The sequence below is a fragment of the Salvelinus fontinalis genome, chromosome 10, assembly GCF_029448725.1.
Source record: "Salvelinus fontinalis isolate EN_2023a chromosome 10, ASM2944872v1, whole genome shotgun sequence".
Lineage (NCBI taxonomy): Eukaryota > Metazoa > Chordata > Actinopteri > Salmoniformes > Salmonidae > Salvelinus > Salvelinus fontinalis.
This window is the reverse complement of record NC_074674.1, coordinates 26,488,315-26,506,472: the sequence shown is the minus strand read 5'-3', so window position 1 is coordinate 26,506,472 and position 18,158 is coordinate 26,488,315. Positions and strand designations below refer to the sequence as shown.

General features: G+C 43.8%; 1 protein-coding gene across 1 annotated transcript in view; it reads left to right on the top strand.

The window, feature by feature from the left end:
* LOC129863880 (transmembrane protein 132C-like) overlaps positions 1-17,884 on the top strand; it is a 216,571-nt gene extending 198,687 nt beyond the window's left edge. Inside the window, exons 6-9 of the mRNA XM_055936249.1 lie at positions 4,461-4,669; positions 6,892-7,168; positions 13,224-13,415; positions 14,106-17,884. Of these exons, the coding sequence (XP_055792224.1) occupies positions 4,461-4,669; positions 6,892-7,168; positions 13,224-13,415; positions 14,106-15,161 (1,734 nt within the window). The 3' untranslated portion in view covers positions 15,162-17,884. The remainder of the gene's footprint in view (positions 1-4,460; positions 4,670-6,891; positions 7,169-13,223; positions 13,416-14,105) is intronic.
* The last annotated feature ends 274 nt before the right edge of the window (positions 17,885-18,158 follow it).

Here is an 18,158-nt window from a genome sequence, read left to right as displayed (position 1 = left end):
AGGTAGGGAAGTACTTTACGGATGTTGTAGAGCATGAACCTGCAGGAGCGGGTCACTGCTTTGATGTTTGCAGAGAACGGCAGGGTGTTGTCCAGGATCACGCCAAGAGCAGTTCCGTCAATTTTTTGTATTTTTTGTATTTTACCCTCTTTTTCTCCCCAATTTCGATATTGCCACATTGCTGCAACTCCCCAACAGGCTCGGGAGGCAAAGGTTGAGTCATGCGTCCTCCGAAACATGACCCTCCAAACCACGCTTCTTAACACCTGCCCGCTTAACTCAGCTGCACCAATGTGTCTGAGGAAACACTGTTCACCTGACGACCGAGGTCAGCCTGCAGGCGCCTGGCCCGCCACAAGGAGTCACTAGCGCGATGAACCAAGTAAAGCTCCCCCGGCCAAACCCTCCCCTAACCCGAACAACGCTGGGCCAATCGTGCACCGCCCTTTGCGACTCCCGATCACGGCAGGTTCTGATACAGCCTGGAATCGAACCCGGGTCTGTAGTGATGCCTCTAGCACCGCGATGCAGTGCCTTAGACCGTTGTGCCACTAGGGAGACCCTGAGCAGTTCCATGTTGTTGAGGTTGAGCTTGAGCTGAGCTTGAGCTGTCAGGTATGCAGAGATGCGTTTCGCCACCTGGGTGGGTGGGTGGGTGGGAGGGAGAGAGAAGCTTCACCCAGGTTAATGTAGGTTCTAAGGCACAGCCTGCTTTTATGACAGTTCAATGAAGATACAAGACTGAGAAGAGAATCAGAGAGAAGAGAGAGCAAGAGTAAGAAGGAGAGAGTAAAGGAGAGCAAGAGAAGAGAGAGAGGTTGAGCTGACAGAGAAGCCTAAACTGTCAGATTGGTGCTATGAGGAGTGGGTGGTCTAAAATAATTTGTATACAAAACTGCCAAGACACATCCAGCGAAGAGTGATGATAGTCTGTTTTTGACTAGTTTTATAAAAGACTAATTGCACATCCAAACTGTGGGCATATGCTGAGATAAACAGTGATGCCCATGTTCATTATCACTCCATCCAAAGCTTCAAATGAATGGAAAATGGTTGTTATTATAAATAAAAGGCTTTGACAAGCTGTTGAATATGGAGACACTAAAACAACATCTGTCCTCCAGGCTTCTGTGAAAGAAGACATGCCTGATCAAGTGATTTAACCCTACGATGCCATTGGTCCATCTGTGGTTCAGTGGCCACATACAGTGCCTTCAGGAAGAATTCATACCCCTTGACTTATTCCAAATGTTTTTGTGTTACAGCCTAAATTTGTCACGTTCCTGACCTGTTTTCTTTTGTCTTGTATTTATTTAGTTGGTCAGGGCGTGAGTTGGGTGGGTTTGTCTATGTGTGATTTTCTATGTTGGGATTTTGTGTTCGGTCTGGTATGATTCTCAATCAGAGGCAGCTGTCACTCGTTATCCCTGATTGAGAATCATACTAAGGCAGCCGGGGTTCACGTGTGTGTTTGTGGGTGTTTGTATCTCGTGTCAGTGTTCGTGCCACACGGGACTGTTTTCAGTTTTGTCACGTTTGTTGTTTTTTTGTATTTGTAAGTGTTCAGTTTCGTTTTGATTAAATCAATATGAGCACTAACAACTCTGCATTTTGGTCCGACCCTTACTCTTTCTCCTCATCCGAGGAGGAGGAATTAGACAGCCGTTACAAAATTAAACATTTATTAAATTGTTTTCTTCTCTCACCCATCTACACACAATCCCCCACAATGACAATGTGAAAACATGTTTTTAGAAATCTTAGAAAATGTATTGAAAATGAAATACCATTCACACCGCATGAGTCAATACTTTGTAGAAGCCCCTTTGACAGTGATTACGGCTGTGTCTTTCTGGGTAAGTCTCGAAGAGCTTTCCATACCTGGATTGTGCAACATTTGCCCATTGTTATTTTCAAAATGCTTCAAGGCCACTCTGGAACATTCACCGTCTTCTTGGTAAGCAACTCCAGTGAAGATTTGGCAATGTGTTTTAGGTTATTGTCCTTATTGTCATTCAAAAATGATGTTAACCCGTTACAGTCCAAGCACTGTCTACAAAGCTTTATAGAATTGTTTTAAGGAAGTCATGCAAATGATCATTTTGTTATTTGATTTAGAATTTTAGGACCCATTGGAGTATCAATAAATATATATCCAAAAATTATTTTATGAATTTTTTTATTTTGCATTACTGCTATTAGTCCATACAAAAGCATTGAATAACAGATTCACTAAATAGAACAAAAGATAGTCCCCCCAAAAAATCTAAAGAAGTTTGTTCTGAATTGTCTGTCCTATATCTGAATGATATAAGAAAACAATTTTTGCCATTTAATATTTAACTCTTTATTTTTGACACTAAACAGTCTATGCCCAGTCTAAGCTGGGGGGGGGGGGGGCATATGGAGTTGTTTTAAGGCAGTCATACCAAGGATAATTTTTGCTATTTGATTTAGAATTTTAAGGCCTTTTGAAGTAGAAAATAATTATTTAATTAACAATTATGTTTGGCCTTACTGCTATTAGCCCATAGAAACATATTGAATAACAGATTCACTACACGGAACAACAGATGGTTTCTCTGTGGAGATGGAAGAACCTTCCAGAAGGAAGCGCTCCACCAATCAGGTCTTTAAGGTAGAGTGGCCAGACGGAAGTAAAAGGCACATGACAGCCTATTTTAAGTTTTCCAAAAGGCACCTAAAGGCCTCAGACAATGCGAAACAAGAATCTGGTCTGATGGAACCAAGATTGAAGTCTTTGGCCTGAATACTTATTTAAATGTTATATATATATATTTTTTTATATACGTTTGCAAACATTAAAAAAAACGTTTTTGCTTTGTCATTATGGGGTACTGTGTGTATATTGATGAGGGAAAAAAACAATTGAATCAATTTTAGAATTAGTCTGTAACATAAAAAAATGTGAAAAAGGTCAAGAGGTCTGAAATCTTTCCAAATGCACTGTACTTCCATTCATTTTTTCAACTGGTAATGGGGGACCTTCAGGCGAGTCTTGTGATGCCTGTGGGCGTCCTAAACAACCAAAATGTATGTGTTCATGGGAGTTTCAGCTTTACACAGAGGGGTCATATGTATGTAGCCCACACCATTTGGACACTACAGAAAGAAATTGGAAGATCGGCTGTATCTACTTCAGACGAGTCCAAAGATGCTTGTAGGGTCATATAGCAAAACAGAGAACACCATTGTGTTTGTGAGAGTCTGATCTTTCCATAAAGGGATATTTCGTTTATACGCCAAACGATTTGGACGCTGTAGACGATTTTGTGAGAAGATGTCTCATGGTCTGACAAACACCGCACTAGCTCTGTCACCTTTCAGCAGATGTGGAAGTGGAAATACATTTTGAATTCAGGCTGTAACACAACGAATTGTGGGAAAAGGCTTGTGAATACTTTCTGCAGGCACTGTATGCGAGTGGCTTTGGAGCTGATTGGAGGAGACGGGGCGGATTCAGCCAATAGTGAAGTGGCTTGAAGCTAGGGTTTTGTTTTTTGATTGGCATTTGGGATTTGTATCTTTCTCTGTTTCATCTGTTAATAATTTGAAGCCCGTTTCTCCTCACTGGCCTTGTCAGTATGCACACACACACACCAACAATATATCCCGTTTTTACCCATTTCACTTCAGATTCTGATGTTTACTCCCACCCGCGTTTCTCCGCACGTAACATCTTTATGGTTTTTTTACACCCTGGGATGATCCTCCTGCTCAGCATCGATCCATATATCCAAACGTCAAACTTCAAAATGTTTTCAAGTTAAGGGTTAAGGTTTGGATAGGGTTAAAACAAAGTTTAGGCATTCATAACAAATGGTTAAGTTAAGGGTAAAGGTTTGGGATAGGCAAAAAAAAAAATGTTCTTCCTCTGGGATTGAAAACGCGATCTTCGGATCCAGAGTCACGGGAGTCATGAGACTACCACCCCCGGTCCACCACCCCCGTCCACAATGTACTAGCAAAACCCAAGCCTAATTGATGGCGTTCACTGTTGCCCTAGACGTCCAATTTCAAAGTCAACCTTGAACGATCTGGCTGCATGCACACACACACACACACACACACACACACACACACACACACACACACACACTTGAATGGAGACTTCAAGGGTTCGGTCAAAGAATGCCAAGTCTGTCATCAAAATCATTACAGAGCAGAGGGAGAGATTTAAAATCTTTGGAAATGGCAGATTTTCTTTTGAAGGATATAAAAATAAAAACATTTTCTTCCTCTAGCCATTCAAACTTGCATGACTAATATTTGCATAGAAATAATTTATAACTCTTGGCCCTTAAAATAATACGGAATGTTGCATCGTATTCTTTCATAAAGCATTAGCCTAAATGTCAAATTTAGTTGCTTTTGTTGCGCTTAGTTGCTCTTTCTCTTAATAACATTTTTGTCCTATTTCTCCTCCTTCTCCCCCCCAGGTGTCGGATCGTTGTGACTATGTGTTTGTGAACGGGAAGGAGACGAGGGGGAGGATGAGGACGGTGCTCAACTTCACCTACAGCTACCTGAGTGCCCAGCTGGAGATGAGTGTGTGGATGCCCCACCTCCCCCTGGTCATCGATGTGGCTGACCCCGAGCTCAGCCAGATCAAGGGCTGGAGGGTCCCGGTGGCCGCTGGCAACAAGAGGTGTGTGGTTTTACCAGACAGTGAGATGTGTTACCTGGTTCATACTGCTTGGGAAACAGATGTTCATAATAATTGCAGTGCAGAGTAAAAAACTAAGATTCAAGGATCATCTTCAAACATCATGTTAATTAAAGTGGTCGTACCATCACCTCTCATATGTTTACCACTTATTTTCTAAGTAGCTTTGGAACCTAATGCACCAGTCTGCCCACATATAAGTCCATCCTCATTTGGAAGTTTAGAATAACTGTGATGATGCTAATGTCTTAACCATGACGCCTACACCTGTCCGGTATTACGCTCCCTATCTATGGCCACCGCTGTTCCCTGGATACCCAGGTGACGCCGGTGACTCAGATACTCTCTCCGAGGGGTTGTGAGAGGCTTAAGAATATGGCTTTCAATTACTGTTGTGACTCTCAGTCAATTCTCTCTGTCACTCACTTTCTGTCAGCCAGACGCAAGACTAACACGTCTGACAATTCTGTTCTCACCTCCACAACATTCTGTAAAAGTCCTTACAAAGGCAGGCAACCTTGTTCCTGTTGTTGTGAAGGCGAGAATGATTGGTGGCAAAGGCATGTCTGAACAAGGAAGAAAGAGAGCAAAGACTAGAGTTGGAGTCTGTATTTCATTTTCTCTCGTTGTTATAGAAATAACCGTTTTTTCTAGGAAATATGACATCCTAGCTTGATGCATATATTTTTTAGCTTGAGGCATGTGTTCTATAGCCTTTTCAGTAGCCAGGCCACCAGGTGGCACTCTAACACATCTGCCCCTGAGCGGTTTACTCCAGTGAGTAGGAGAGGTGAGAGAGCCAGTCGAGTCATATTGTGCTTCTGGAAGCGAGCTTATTACACGGCCAGACCTTATCTGACCTGACGGCCATCCGTGAGAACATACCTCGCCCAATTCTTTTATTTTTTTGCTGCCCGCCGCTAATGGCACCTGAGTTAGGCTGCCATGTAAGTGTCGTCACGCTGATGAATGGGGGAGGCATAGAGAGCCCGGGCAGGTCCAGCATGTTAACCTGTCAGCCTGTTTTTCTGCCTGGATGGCCACACCTCATTAACCTAATGGAAGCTGTCGGTATCACACTTCCCCCCCGGCCACCTGACCTAGCCCAGGGCACAAAAAGGAAGGGAGGGTGGGAGTAGAGAAAGGGAGAAAGAGAGAGAGAAAGGTGTTTGAATTCAGTGAAAGAGAATGAATTCAGTGAAAAGCGAGAAAGAGACTTGAATGAGAAAACACATAATGTAGGAGTAGAGCGAGAGAATGGGAGGTAAAGAGTTTAGAGAGAATGGAGAGTTGAGTGGCGTCAGTGTAATAGCCTCTTTGTTGACTGTCTGTTACAGTGCTCCACCGTTTACAGGAGGTTAGATTCCCTGGGCCACGCTCTCTATCACTGGGCTGAACAGGGCTACCTCTCCCTGGTCTGTACTTTACCTCATCCTACTGCTGCTGAATGGGTCTAATCACAGTAAATAAAGAACACTGGGTCCCTATAGATTTTACATTTTATATTTTAGTAATTTAGCAGACGCTCTTATCATGAGTGAATTACAATTAGTGCATTCATCTTAAGAAAGCTAGGGGAGACAACAACATACTGTATACAGTTGTAGTTAGTATATTTTCCCTCAATAAAGTAGTTATCAGCAAAGACAGTGCTAGTAGGAAAAGTAACAGGGTTTCAATCCCTTGTTTAATTCAAACAATGGAATAAAATGGAGGAGAAAATAGAGACAGTGAAGTTAGAGTCATGGAGGAATTGTCACGCCTGCTCCCGCTCTCCCCCTCTGGCGCCTTCATTACGCACACCTGTCACCATCATTACGCGCATCAGCGCCCATTGGACTCACCTGGACTCCTTCCCTTTGTTGTTTGCCACGTCTATAACTGTCTGCTCCCCCGTTTGTTCCCTGTGTCAGCATTATTGTCATTATGTGTTCATGTCCAGACGCTGTCCTGTCCTTTTCCATGTCCGTTGCTATTAAATGTTCACTCCCTGCACCTGCTTCTCATCTCTACCAGCGTCAATCCATACAGGAATAGAATAGAACAGAGTAGAGAACTATTTGATATATACTGTAAAATACAGCGTCCAAATAGGTCTGTGTTAACTGCAGTAAACTGTTGATTTGCTCTACATTTTCCTATTTAAATGCTCATTTTATTCTGCTTCTTTCCAAGCTGTTTTTTTTTCTTCTTATTTTCTCCAGGTATGAGAGGGTGAGTGCGGGTGATGAAAGTGACAGTGAGAGGACAGAGAGTGGCTGTGTCCCCCAGTACCAGAGCACCACGGTGCGTGTCCTCACACACTTTGTGGCCCTGGAAGTTGATGGAAATGGCCAACAGGACTTCTTGCTGGGCAGTGATTGGCAGGTGGACGTGACTGACCTGGTCCAGGATTTACTGAGGGTGGAGGACCAACGTGTGGCCTATCTACTGGAGGGACAGGTCCTGATGGGCCTCAACACTGGCACAGCCAAACTACAGGTGTGAGAGAGAGGGAGATGAAGGGAGAGAGAGAAGTGATTAAAGAGTGATACAGCAGTCTGAACTTTTGAGTGTGAGTGAAATGGCGAGAGTGTGATCGAAAGTGGGAGAGACAGAGATCGTGGGGTGAAAGAGTGGTAATGAGAGCATTAGTGTGTGTGAGAGAGCTAGGAACAGAGAGAAACCTTATGATGAACCGAGAGTGAGAGATAAAGAGTGCCTGTTTGGACAAAATAATAGAGGATGGGCAGTGCAAAAGGAACGTTTGGAAAAACACAAAGAAAACGGAGGCTCTTTGCGAGTGGGGCTTTTAAAAAAGGTTACCGAATCGATCTCGGCACAGCACAAACACTTAGCCAATCAGGGACTGACAAAGCAACGTGAGCCTGCGGCACGCCCAATAAAGGCTGCTAAGTCTCAGAGGGCGTGTAGGCTCACACACACCACCAGACACGTTGAGGGGTGCCCACTTAAGGTGTAAAATACAATCGATCAAGGTTTTCCCCAACAACACTACAGCTCTTCCAAGGCCTGATCCATGGATATACATATCATCTCCTTATTGTTGTGGGTGTACAATACCCTACTACCTTTACATTACCCAGGTTGGTCAGTTCAGAACCATTTCTCATTTCCATTGGAGACCCTGGCCCACAGACAGAAACACACAGCAAAGATATCTATTGGGAAATGGATGGAAATTATATCAATGGTTGCACTGTATTGTCCCTCTATTTGTGTGTGCTCTCTAGGATGGTTTGAGAATAACTATGACTCAATAACAGTGGAGAGGCAATGTATGATGTCAAAGTTGTTTACCCTGTGATCATTCACTCTGCTACGAAGCCATCATGTCCCTGCCCTGCCCTGCTATTATAGGTGGCTTATTACACCCAAACACACACACACACACACACACACACACACACACACACACACACACACACACACACACACACACACACACACACACACACACACACACACACACAAAGTAAAAAAATGTCATGTTTTATACCTTCCTTATGCTGATCCTTCACATGCATAGAAACACACAAAATAGAACACACTATGCTTTTCGATCTCTCTTTATCAATGTTTTCCTTTCCCCCCTGAAGCGCACACACACTGGCACTCAGAGAAACCCACATGCAGCAGCCTCAAAGGAGTATTGACAATGCTGTTAGAGAAGCTGTGAAGTTTTATTTGATAGCAAAATTGCCTCTGTTCACTGGAGTGATTTTAGATCCATCTACAAACAAGAGGGTCTTCAATTGTCTGGAATTAAATGCAGATAAAAAGCAGAGCAATCACTGCAATTGGCATGGAGGGTCTTGGAATCAAACTATCAAATGGAATTCTGATGAAAGGGGAGCAGATTGCCCTGGGTCTCCACAGTCACAGTAACCAAATATCCAACCCATTTCATGTGTCAGATACATCTCTGCCTGCAGTGCGGTCCGCGCTGCCGCTAAATTGATAAATCACTCTACCTCAGACAAACCGGTTATTAGCTTTAAAAGGCACAATCACTGCTTTTCTCAAGCCCTAACACTTCCATTAGTAACTACGGCAGGGAAAAGCTCACTGAAAGCTTCAAACGCAGCATTGGTTGGTTCAATGTTTTGTTATTCATGTTTTTACAATGTCACCAACAGATGCAATTAAAGACCCAGTGCAGTAAAACATGATTTACCTGTGTTTAATATATATTTGCACACTATGAGGTTGGAATAATACTGTGAAATTGTGAACATTAAGATAATGCCCTTTTAGTGTAAGACAGTGGTGGTCAATGCTGTTTAAGATGAGGGACGGCAATATATTTTTTTAATGAGCATGGCCTTATTTCTGTTACAGCATATTGGATGACTGTCATTCATATTCCATTCACCTGTTCAATGTAACATCGATAGGTTTAGGCTACTACATGACACTCATGAGGTTGCTACAACGTAGCCTATGAATGAAAGATTACACCGTAGGTGCACACAGGTCGAGAGAAAATGTTGAGGTGACAGACAGTGACACATTGACAGACATTGACAGACCGTTTAATTAGAAACGTTTTTCAACCGAGTCGGCAGAATGAATACACCTCGGGTCACACTAAACACAGTTCACATTCATAGCAGCCACGTTATATTCCTTCTCGCATCTGTGCGCTCTCCTCCTCTCACATTTCCCTAATGTTTGTGGACTTCAATACGACTTATCAGCTGTATATGACCAAGCAAAAAAACTATTCCAAGCCAAACCATATCATATCAAGTGCTCCACACTGCCTACATCATTGTCACCATATTAGCTAAAGTAACATCATAGTCAACATAGCTAATAGAACTAGCGTGTTAGTAAACCGGCTACAACATGCAGTAACGTTACAGTGTATACTCAGTTAGCAGTTTAGCAGTTACACTGGCGGGCCCCGGTGGCAATAAATTAGTAAAACCAAAAGCTTACCTTGACTTGGAAGAGTTTCAGTGTTGTGTTGGATAGTCATAATTAACACAGCATCCCTCTGTTTGAGCAAGGTGCTTGAGTAGGATAAATTAGATAGCTGCATTTGCAGTAACTGATACTGAAAGTGCAAAAAAAAGACAATCTCTCTATCTCACCACATATTATGCACTGCAGTGGTAGCTAGCTGTAGCTTATGCTTTCAGTAATATATTCATTTTCTGATCCTTTGATTGGGTGGACAACATGTCATTTCATGCTGCAAGAGCTCTGATAGGTTGGAGGACATCCTCCGGAAGTTGTCACAATTAATGTTTAGGTCTACGGAAGGGGTTGAGAACCATGAGCCTCCTAGGTTTTGTATTGAAGTCAATGTATCAAGAGGAGAATGGAAGCTAGCTGTCCTCCGGCCACACCATGGTGTTACCCGACAGTGTGCTGTTGAGGCTACTGTAGACCTTCATCGCAAAACAGTGTGTAATAATAAATTAATTTACAATTCCAGTGAAAAGTTTGGACACACCTACTCATTCAAGGGTTTTTCTATATTTTGTACTATTTTCTACATTGAGATAGTCACCTGGAATGCATTTCAATTAACAGGTGTGCCTTGTTAAAAGTTAATTTGTGGAATTTATTTTCTTCTTAACGCGTTTGAGTTGTGTTGTGACAAGGTAGGGGTGGCATACAAGTTTTTGGTTACTACATGATTCTATATGTGTTATTTCATTGTTTTGATGTCTTCACTATTATTCTACAATGTAGAGAATAGTAAAAGTAAAGAAAAACCCTTGAATGAGTAGATGTGTCCAAACTTTTGACTGGTACTGTATTTAGTATAGTTTTATCTAAAAATGATAACTTTTATAATGTTTTGCAATTTTTATTTTTATAAAATTCACTGAGGAGGATGGTCCTCCCTTTCCTCCTCTGAGGAGCCTCCACTGGTGTAAGAGCTATTGAAAAGACCGCCTGAAATTTCAGCCTCTTTTGGTGGGATGGAGTTTTGGCCTGCCTGGTGACACCCCCAGCTGGAAAATGAGTTATAAAACCAAAAAGAAAGAGAGTTTCAAACCTCTCTGCCAATAACGGCCAGTTTTCAGTTTTCCACACACAGTATAGAACTTAATCGTTACCCACAAATTGTTTGATATTGAGATAATCTTGAGGATATTGAGGAAGTTACAGGTAGTTTTGCGAGACAATGCTAGCTAACGTTAGCACAATGACTGGAAGTCATAGCATGCCAGCAGGTACCCATAGACTTCCCATAGACTTCCAACTACCTCTAACTTCCTTCATACTGGACACAGAGACATACAAATGGTATCATCTGACTCAGGGGAAATAGATAAAGGGCCTCATTACCAAAACCCCCTCTGTCCCCCTCTTTACTTTGTTAGTTACTTTTATTTAATTATTATTTTATTTCACTTTATTCTAGAGTAGATTAAAGGACATTGGATGAGAATGTGGTGGTATGTGTTCTGCTGGATTTTAGGATAAAGCTTTTGGCTTAATCTGACCAGTGACACAATGTACCCACTTAGATAATAAAATTGTCCTAAATAGACCTAAACGCACCAAGGTAACAACAAGATAACAACAAGGTAACTCTACCTATATGATCATGACAGCATATGTTGATCTATGACCCAGCCCTAGAGGTGTCACAGTACACAGATCTACACGGCTGGCCCTGTGTGTTCCCAGTGTGTTTATCTATGTGGCGAGCATGCGACCGTGCAGCTTTAACAGTACGGTGCTGTGGATGGGAAGTGTGTTGGCCCAGCCTGTGGTCCTGTACAGCAGGGGTTCCCAAAGTGTTTCACTATGGGCCCCCCTTCCAGCATTGGGGAACAACATGCACCACATCTATTTCTATAGGTATAAGAACTATTCAAGACACAAACTGATCACACCCTTCTTGTTGGTGGAGAGAATTGTGCAGGTATACAGCTTATTTCCTGCATTTCTACACATTTTGTCATGGGATGCAAAAAATCTTTCGCAAATTTTCTTGCAATTCTATACATGTTGCCATGTCTAATGTGTATACATGTGATATTTGAGTGACCAAAAAATTACAACAATATCCATGGGCTAAAAAGCCTAAATAAAAAAACGTTGGGCTAGTTGATCTGGACATTTCTGACAAGTTATTAATAGCTCTCTAAAGCATACAATGACTAACATGACAAGAGAAACTGATGATGCACTACCCAATTTCGAAATTGCACCTTCTGCATTCTACTATTACAACTATCAAGAATAATCCTTTAAAAACACATATTTTTTGTTTTTTGGGGGGGGGGGGGTGGGTTGCCTTGCGCAACCCAGTGCGCCCCACAGTTTAGGAACCACTGCTGTACAGATGAGGCAGTGATCAGTGCTGACAGTTCATTATGGCAGGGTGGAGGCGTAGTGGTGGAGAAGAGGAGAAGGGTGGTGGCGTGGGTCTGTGTGGGGGCTGGTGGAGAAAAGGAGAAGGGTGGAGGCGTGGGTCTGTGTGGGGGCTGGTGATGGAGAAGAGGAGAAGGGTGGAGGCGTGGGTCTGTGTGGGGGCTGGTGGTGGAGAAGAGGAGAAGGGTGTAGGCGTGGGTCTGTGTGGGGGCTGGTGGTGGAGAAGAGGAGAAGAGTTGAGGTGTGGGGGCTGGTGGTGGAGAAGAGGAGAAGGGTGGTGGCGTGGGTCTGTGTGGGGGCTGGTGATGGAGAAGGGTGGAGGCATGGGTCTGTGTGGGGGCTGGTGGTGGAGAAGAGGAGAAGGGTGGAGGCGTGGGTCTGTGTGGGGGCTGGTGGTGGAGAAGAGGAGAAGGGTGGAGGCGTGGGTCTGTGTGGGGGCTGGTGGTGGAGAAGAGGAGAAGGGTGGAGGCGTGGGTCTGTGTGGGGGCTGGTGGTGGAGAAGAGGAGAAGGGTGGAGGCGTGGGTCTGTGTGGGGGCTGGTGGTGGAGAAGAGGAGAAGAGTTGAGGTGTGGGGGCTGGTGGTGGAGAAGAGGAGAAGGGTGGTGGCGTGGGTCTGTGTGGGGGCTGGTTGGAGAGAAGGAGAAGGGTGGAAGCGTGGGTCTGTGTGGGGGCTGGTTGGAGAGAAGGAGAAGGGTGGAAGCGTGGGTCTGTGTGAGGGCTGGTGGTGGAAAAGAAGAGACTCAGGCCTAATGGGAGCAGATGGGAGTGCTTCCCTTCTCATCACACATCACACACATTTACATGCTTACATCTCCAGCGGCCCCGGGAGGCAGGGAACTGCCAGTCAGACAGACGCAGGCGGAGTTTGTGTGTGTGTGCGTCTTTGAGAGTGTGGCTGGCGATCGCAGATGCAATTGAGGGTACAGTACATGCATCATCTTGTTTTGGGTCATATAATCACTGAACAGTAATAGAGCTTGGGTCATGGTGTTTCCTCTAAGGAGGTCAATTATGTTATTTCTTGAGTGCCAATATAAGCTTGTCATGTTGACGTCTTCGCGCATCCCTGTCATTGATCATGATGGGTTGAATGTAAATGCTTGTGCAGGTGATGTAAACCAATACAAGCGTGTGTGTGTGTGTGTAGGGGGGGTGACTGTTTGTATACTAATGTGTGTGTATGATGTTGCAGGTGATGTCTCCTCTGTCTGACTCGATCCTGGCTGAGCGGATGGTCAGGGTTCTGGATGAGAAAGTGAGCGTGACAGAGCTGGGAGTGCAGCTGGTGTCTGGCCTCTCTCTGTCCCTCCAGCTCAGCCCAGGGAGTAACAGGGCCATAGTCGCCACTGCTACCACACAGGAAGTCATGCAGAAACTCAAACAGGTTACCACGCACACATGCCTCAGCAACCTAATGCATCAAATATATAATATGTTCACCCATAGGTAGAAATGATATATGGGGAATTATATGTGATATATGAGCAATCTGTAAGGCTAAACTGTAACTTTCTCACCTAGAGTAGGTGGAGTCACATTTGTTGCCATTTGATCCTTTATAGTGAATAGGATGTGTTTGTAATGTCAAATCTTTGATCTAATCTCAATGAAGATGTCTGCTTCTGAAACTATGACATATTTTCAGAGGAACAGCTGCAGAGTCCTTCTTCTCATCTGAAGTTCTCCTCTGCTTTTAAACTGTCTATTTAAACATATCTTCACATCTGCAGGGGTTCTCTCTCTCCCTCTCTCTATTTACTTCTACACTCACTCTTTCTTTCTTTTTCTCTCTTGATGATGAAAAGATTAGACTCCTGCTGATACCATTTTCTGCTGTGTAGTAACATAGTAGCACTTTATATTATGACAGGGAAGCATGCTTTCCTTTTATACCTACAGTAGTTATGTGTCCCATGGGGAGTTGGTGTTTTACAGTAGACATGTGGGTGGAGATTGGTTTTGTTGAAGCACTACTAAGACAGGTTTATTTGTAGTTTACCCGTATGATAGAAGAACTCTGATGTCTTTGTGTGTGCATGTGTATTCATGTGTGTTTGTTTGTGTGTGTCCTCAGGAGTCCCTTATCAGTGCCTGGCTCCAGTTCAGCGACGGCTCCATGACCCCTCTGGACCACTACGACCCCGCCCACTTTGTGCTCACAGCAACCTCATTGGACGAGCAGGTGGTGTCGGTACGGCGCAGCGCGGAGTGGAAGTGGCCGGTCATTGTGGCAAACGGAGAAGGGCAGGGGTTACTGGTGCGTGTGGAGATGACATCATCAGAGCTCTGCCAGAAGACAAAGCGACGCACCATTTTGGCAGCCGGGGTGGGAAATGTCTGCGTTAGGTTTGGCCGCTCTGAGGAGCCATACAGCCACCCTGGAGGCAAAACACGACCAGACCCGCCCTACTACGGAGGCTCCATCTCTGACATTGAGGCTGGGATCATGAACCGGGGGGCCACAACAGTCAAGACCCCTATCCCGGTGAGGCCCAATGGGGACAGGCTGTCGGCCGACGGAAGAGTCCCTGGGGGGTTCTCTGAGTTCCCTGCCCAGGAAGAGCTGCCGCGGGGCCGCAGCACGGACGAGGATCTGTTGTCATCACGCCGCAGCCTCACTGACCTGGAGATCGGTATGTACGCACTGCTGGGGGTCTTCTGCCTGGCCATCCTGGTCTTCCTCATCAACTGCATCTCCTACGCCCTCAAGTACCGCCATAAAGAGCTGCCCTTGGAGGCCCCCGAGGCCATGCCCCATGCCCACGACTGGGTGTGGCTTGGCCAGGAGGAGGGCCTGTGTCTGCAGCAGCAGCAGGACGAGCTGGGCAGCACCCTGGAAGAGGGCAGCCAGTTGCTGAACGGCGGTGTTCTGAAGGGCAGTGCCCAGGGAGGCTGCCCGGGAGGCAGGAACGAGTCACTCAACTCACCCACCACCAAGAGGAAGAGGGTCAAATTTACCACCTTCGCCAACATCAAGCCCAGTAACGGATGCCCAGTTCTAAGCCCGCTGGCACTCGGACAGACCAGCGACATTAAGTGGGTATGTCCTGACATCGAGCTGGGGGACTCGCAAGAGCTCCGGAATTACATGGAGAGGTTGAACGAGAATGCTACAAAAAACATTGTATAGAGGGCTTGATTTTTTGTGGACAAATGAGTAACTCTAACTCACCCGAATGCCTTCAGAGTAAGAAGGGAGTAAGGGGTGCTTTTTACTGAAACTGGTTGGCACTGTATCTCGCCATGACAACAAGACGGAACATTCCAGCAAGTGTTGTTTCCATGGTAACTGTTGTAATAGTTGATGATCATAAATGAGGTGGGGGGTGGGAATTGCCATGACACCACATTGGATGTGGGAATTTGTGAACTTGAATGTCACTTTAATTAGTTTAGATGTCTGTTCCCTTGACTTGAATTAAAAGAAAAGCTTACATTGCATTCAGAAAGTATTCAGACCCTCTCACTTTTCCCACATTTTTTACGTTACATCCTTATTTTTAAAATGGATTAAATAATATTTTTCCTCATCAATCTACACACAATATCCCATAATGACAAAGCAAAAATAGGTTTTTAGACATTTTTGCAAATGTATTACAAATAAAAAACAGAAATACCTTATTTACATAAGCATTCAGAACCTTTGCTATCATACTCGAAATTGAGCTCAGGTACATCCTGTTTCCATTGATCATTATTGAGATGTTTCTACAACTTGAATGGTGTCCACCTGTGGTAAATTAAATTAATTGGACATGATTTGGAAAAGCACACACTTGTCTATATAAGGTCCCACAGTTGACAGTGCATGTCAGAGAAAGAAAAAAACAATGAGGTCGAAGGAATTGTCCTTAGAGCTCCGAGACAGGATTGTGTCGTGGCACAGATCTGGGGAAGGGTACCAAAAAAATGTCTGCAACATTGAAGGTCCCCAAGAACACAGTGGCTTCAATCATTCTTAAATGGAAGAAGTTTGGAACCACCAAGACTCTTCCTAGAGCTGGCTGCCCGGCCAAACTGAGCAATCGGGGAGAAGGGCCTTGGTCGGGGAAGTGACCAATAACCCGATGGTCACTCTGACAGAGCTATAGAGTTCCTCTGTGGAGATGGGAGAACCTTCCAGAAGGACAACCATCTCTGCAGCACTCCAGCAATCAGGCCTTGAGAGGATCTGCAGAGAAAAATGGGAGAAACTCCCGAAATACAGGTGTGCCAAGCTTGTAGTGTCATACCCAAGAAGACTCAAGGCTGTAATTGCTGCCAAACCTGTTTTTGCTTTGTCATTATGGGGTATTGTGGGTAGATTGATGAGGGAAAAAACAATTTAATACATTTTGGAATAAGGCTGTAACGTAACAAAATGTTGAAAAAGTGAAGGGGTCTGAATACTTTCCGAATGCACTGTGTTTCATTTTGTTATTATGCGCGGCTCTCTTTGTTAACTTTTTAAATCATGATTTCCTTATACTATTGTACATGATGTGGCTGCTTTTTTTCTAGTCATGCCATGAAAATACTTAAAATCTGTAAAATAGTCATAAAAAATGTACATTTGTTTTGCGTCTACATGAAGCTCTCGGATTTTCTGATGTTAAGCAATTATAGATTCTATGAGAATAGTGTTCAAAGCTATCAAAGTTGTAAATAAGTCGAGCAGAAATACTGGTTTGGAGTACGTGAGACAACATTTTGTAAAGTATTCTGTATTTTTGTACATATTTCTTTAGTCTGTCCTTCTTTTTGAGTTACATTTTTTTCTCCAGAGACCAACATGCATGTTAGTGAAAACAAAGCCCAAGCCTGGCTTAGTTCCTGTTGATCCATCAGAATTAAATGTGTACATACTGCACAGTCTTCCCTATGAGACACATGCATCTCACACACACCTCCCTGTCAAAGACATGACATTCGTTTTATAGCTGAGCTCCAGGTATAATTTTTTTAATCTTTTTTTTTTTTTTTTTTTCCTTTTTCCTTTTTTTCTCTCCTTTACTTTTTTACTTGTATTTTCTTTCGTTATCTGTTTATTAATAGAAAGCAACACCAACGTCTCCTCAATGTTTGTCACATTATTTTGTTATTTTGTTGATTCACTCAACTGATTTGAATATCTAGTTTAAACCTGTAGCCTACATGCAGGTTTTCACACTCCTTATGTCATTAGTTTAATTCTGAACCTACATGACATGTAATTGTTGTTGAGCATAACTTCTGATATCTTGTTCTAATCCCCATTTTGGATCTATTTATTTCTCTTTCAGAAGGACCATAATAACTGCAGATTATTACACTAACACTCAGCCATAAACCCTAAACACACAGTATAGTTCAGGTGTATTATCATAACTAATGGTTGGAGTAGATACGTATAGTATCCCAGTGGAGAAAATTGGTTGAAATGACATCATTACAACCACAAACTGGTTGAAATAACATTGTTATGACATAATTTAAACAATTTGAATTGTAGTATAGGGATAGTAGTATACAGATACACTAAACTTCACTTCAATGACATGAGCTGCTGAGTTCCAGATTGAATAGTAATCGGCTACATGGCACAACTCCTGACCCCCCCCCCATCCCAATCCCCTCCCTATCCCTATTCCCCATCCCCTCCCTATCCCTATTCCCCTCCATATCCCCATCCCCTCCCTATCCCTATTCCCCTCCATATCCCAATCCCCTCCCTATCCCTATTCCCCTTCATATCCCCATCCCCTCCCTATCCCTATTCCCCTTCATATCCCCATCCCCTCCTTTCCCATCAGTCAGATCCATAGATGTCCATCCCTTACTGTTTTCAGAATGGCCTCTGGATTGATTAAAACTAAAGGTGATACCTCTCTCTCCTGTTTCTGTGTGATTCATTTGTCTAGACGTTAAATTCATCCCCCTGTCTATCTGGCCAGATTGAGGTACCCATCCGACCATTCACGTTTGTGCAAACAGACAGCCGCTCTATCAAATACCAAGATGGGCCTCCTGTCAGTGCATCTGCCAGACAGTAAGCTGGCAAAATAAGTAATTCTGATGCCTGCCTTCCCAAAGTACTACTTTCAAACTTGGCTGAATCATTAAAGTTGTTTTACAACACTACAATTATGACATATATTACCATCTT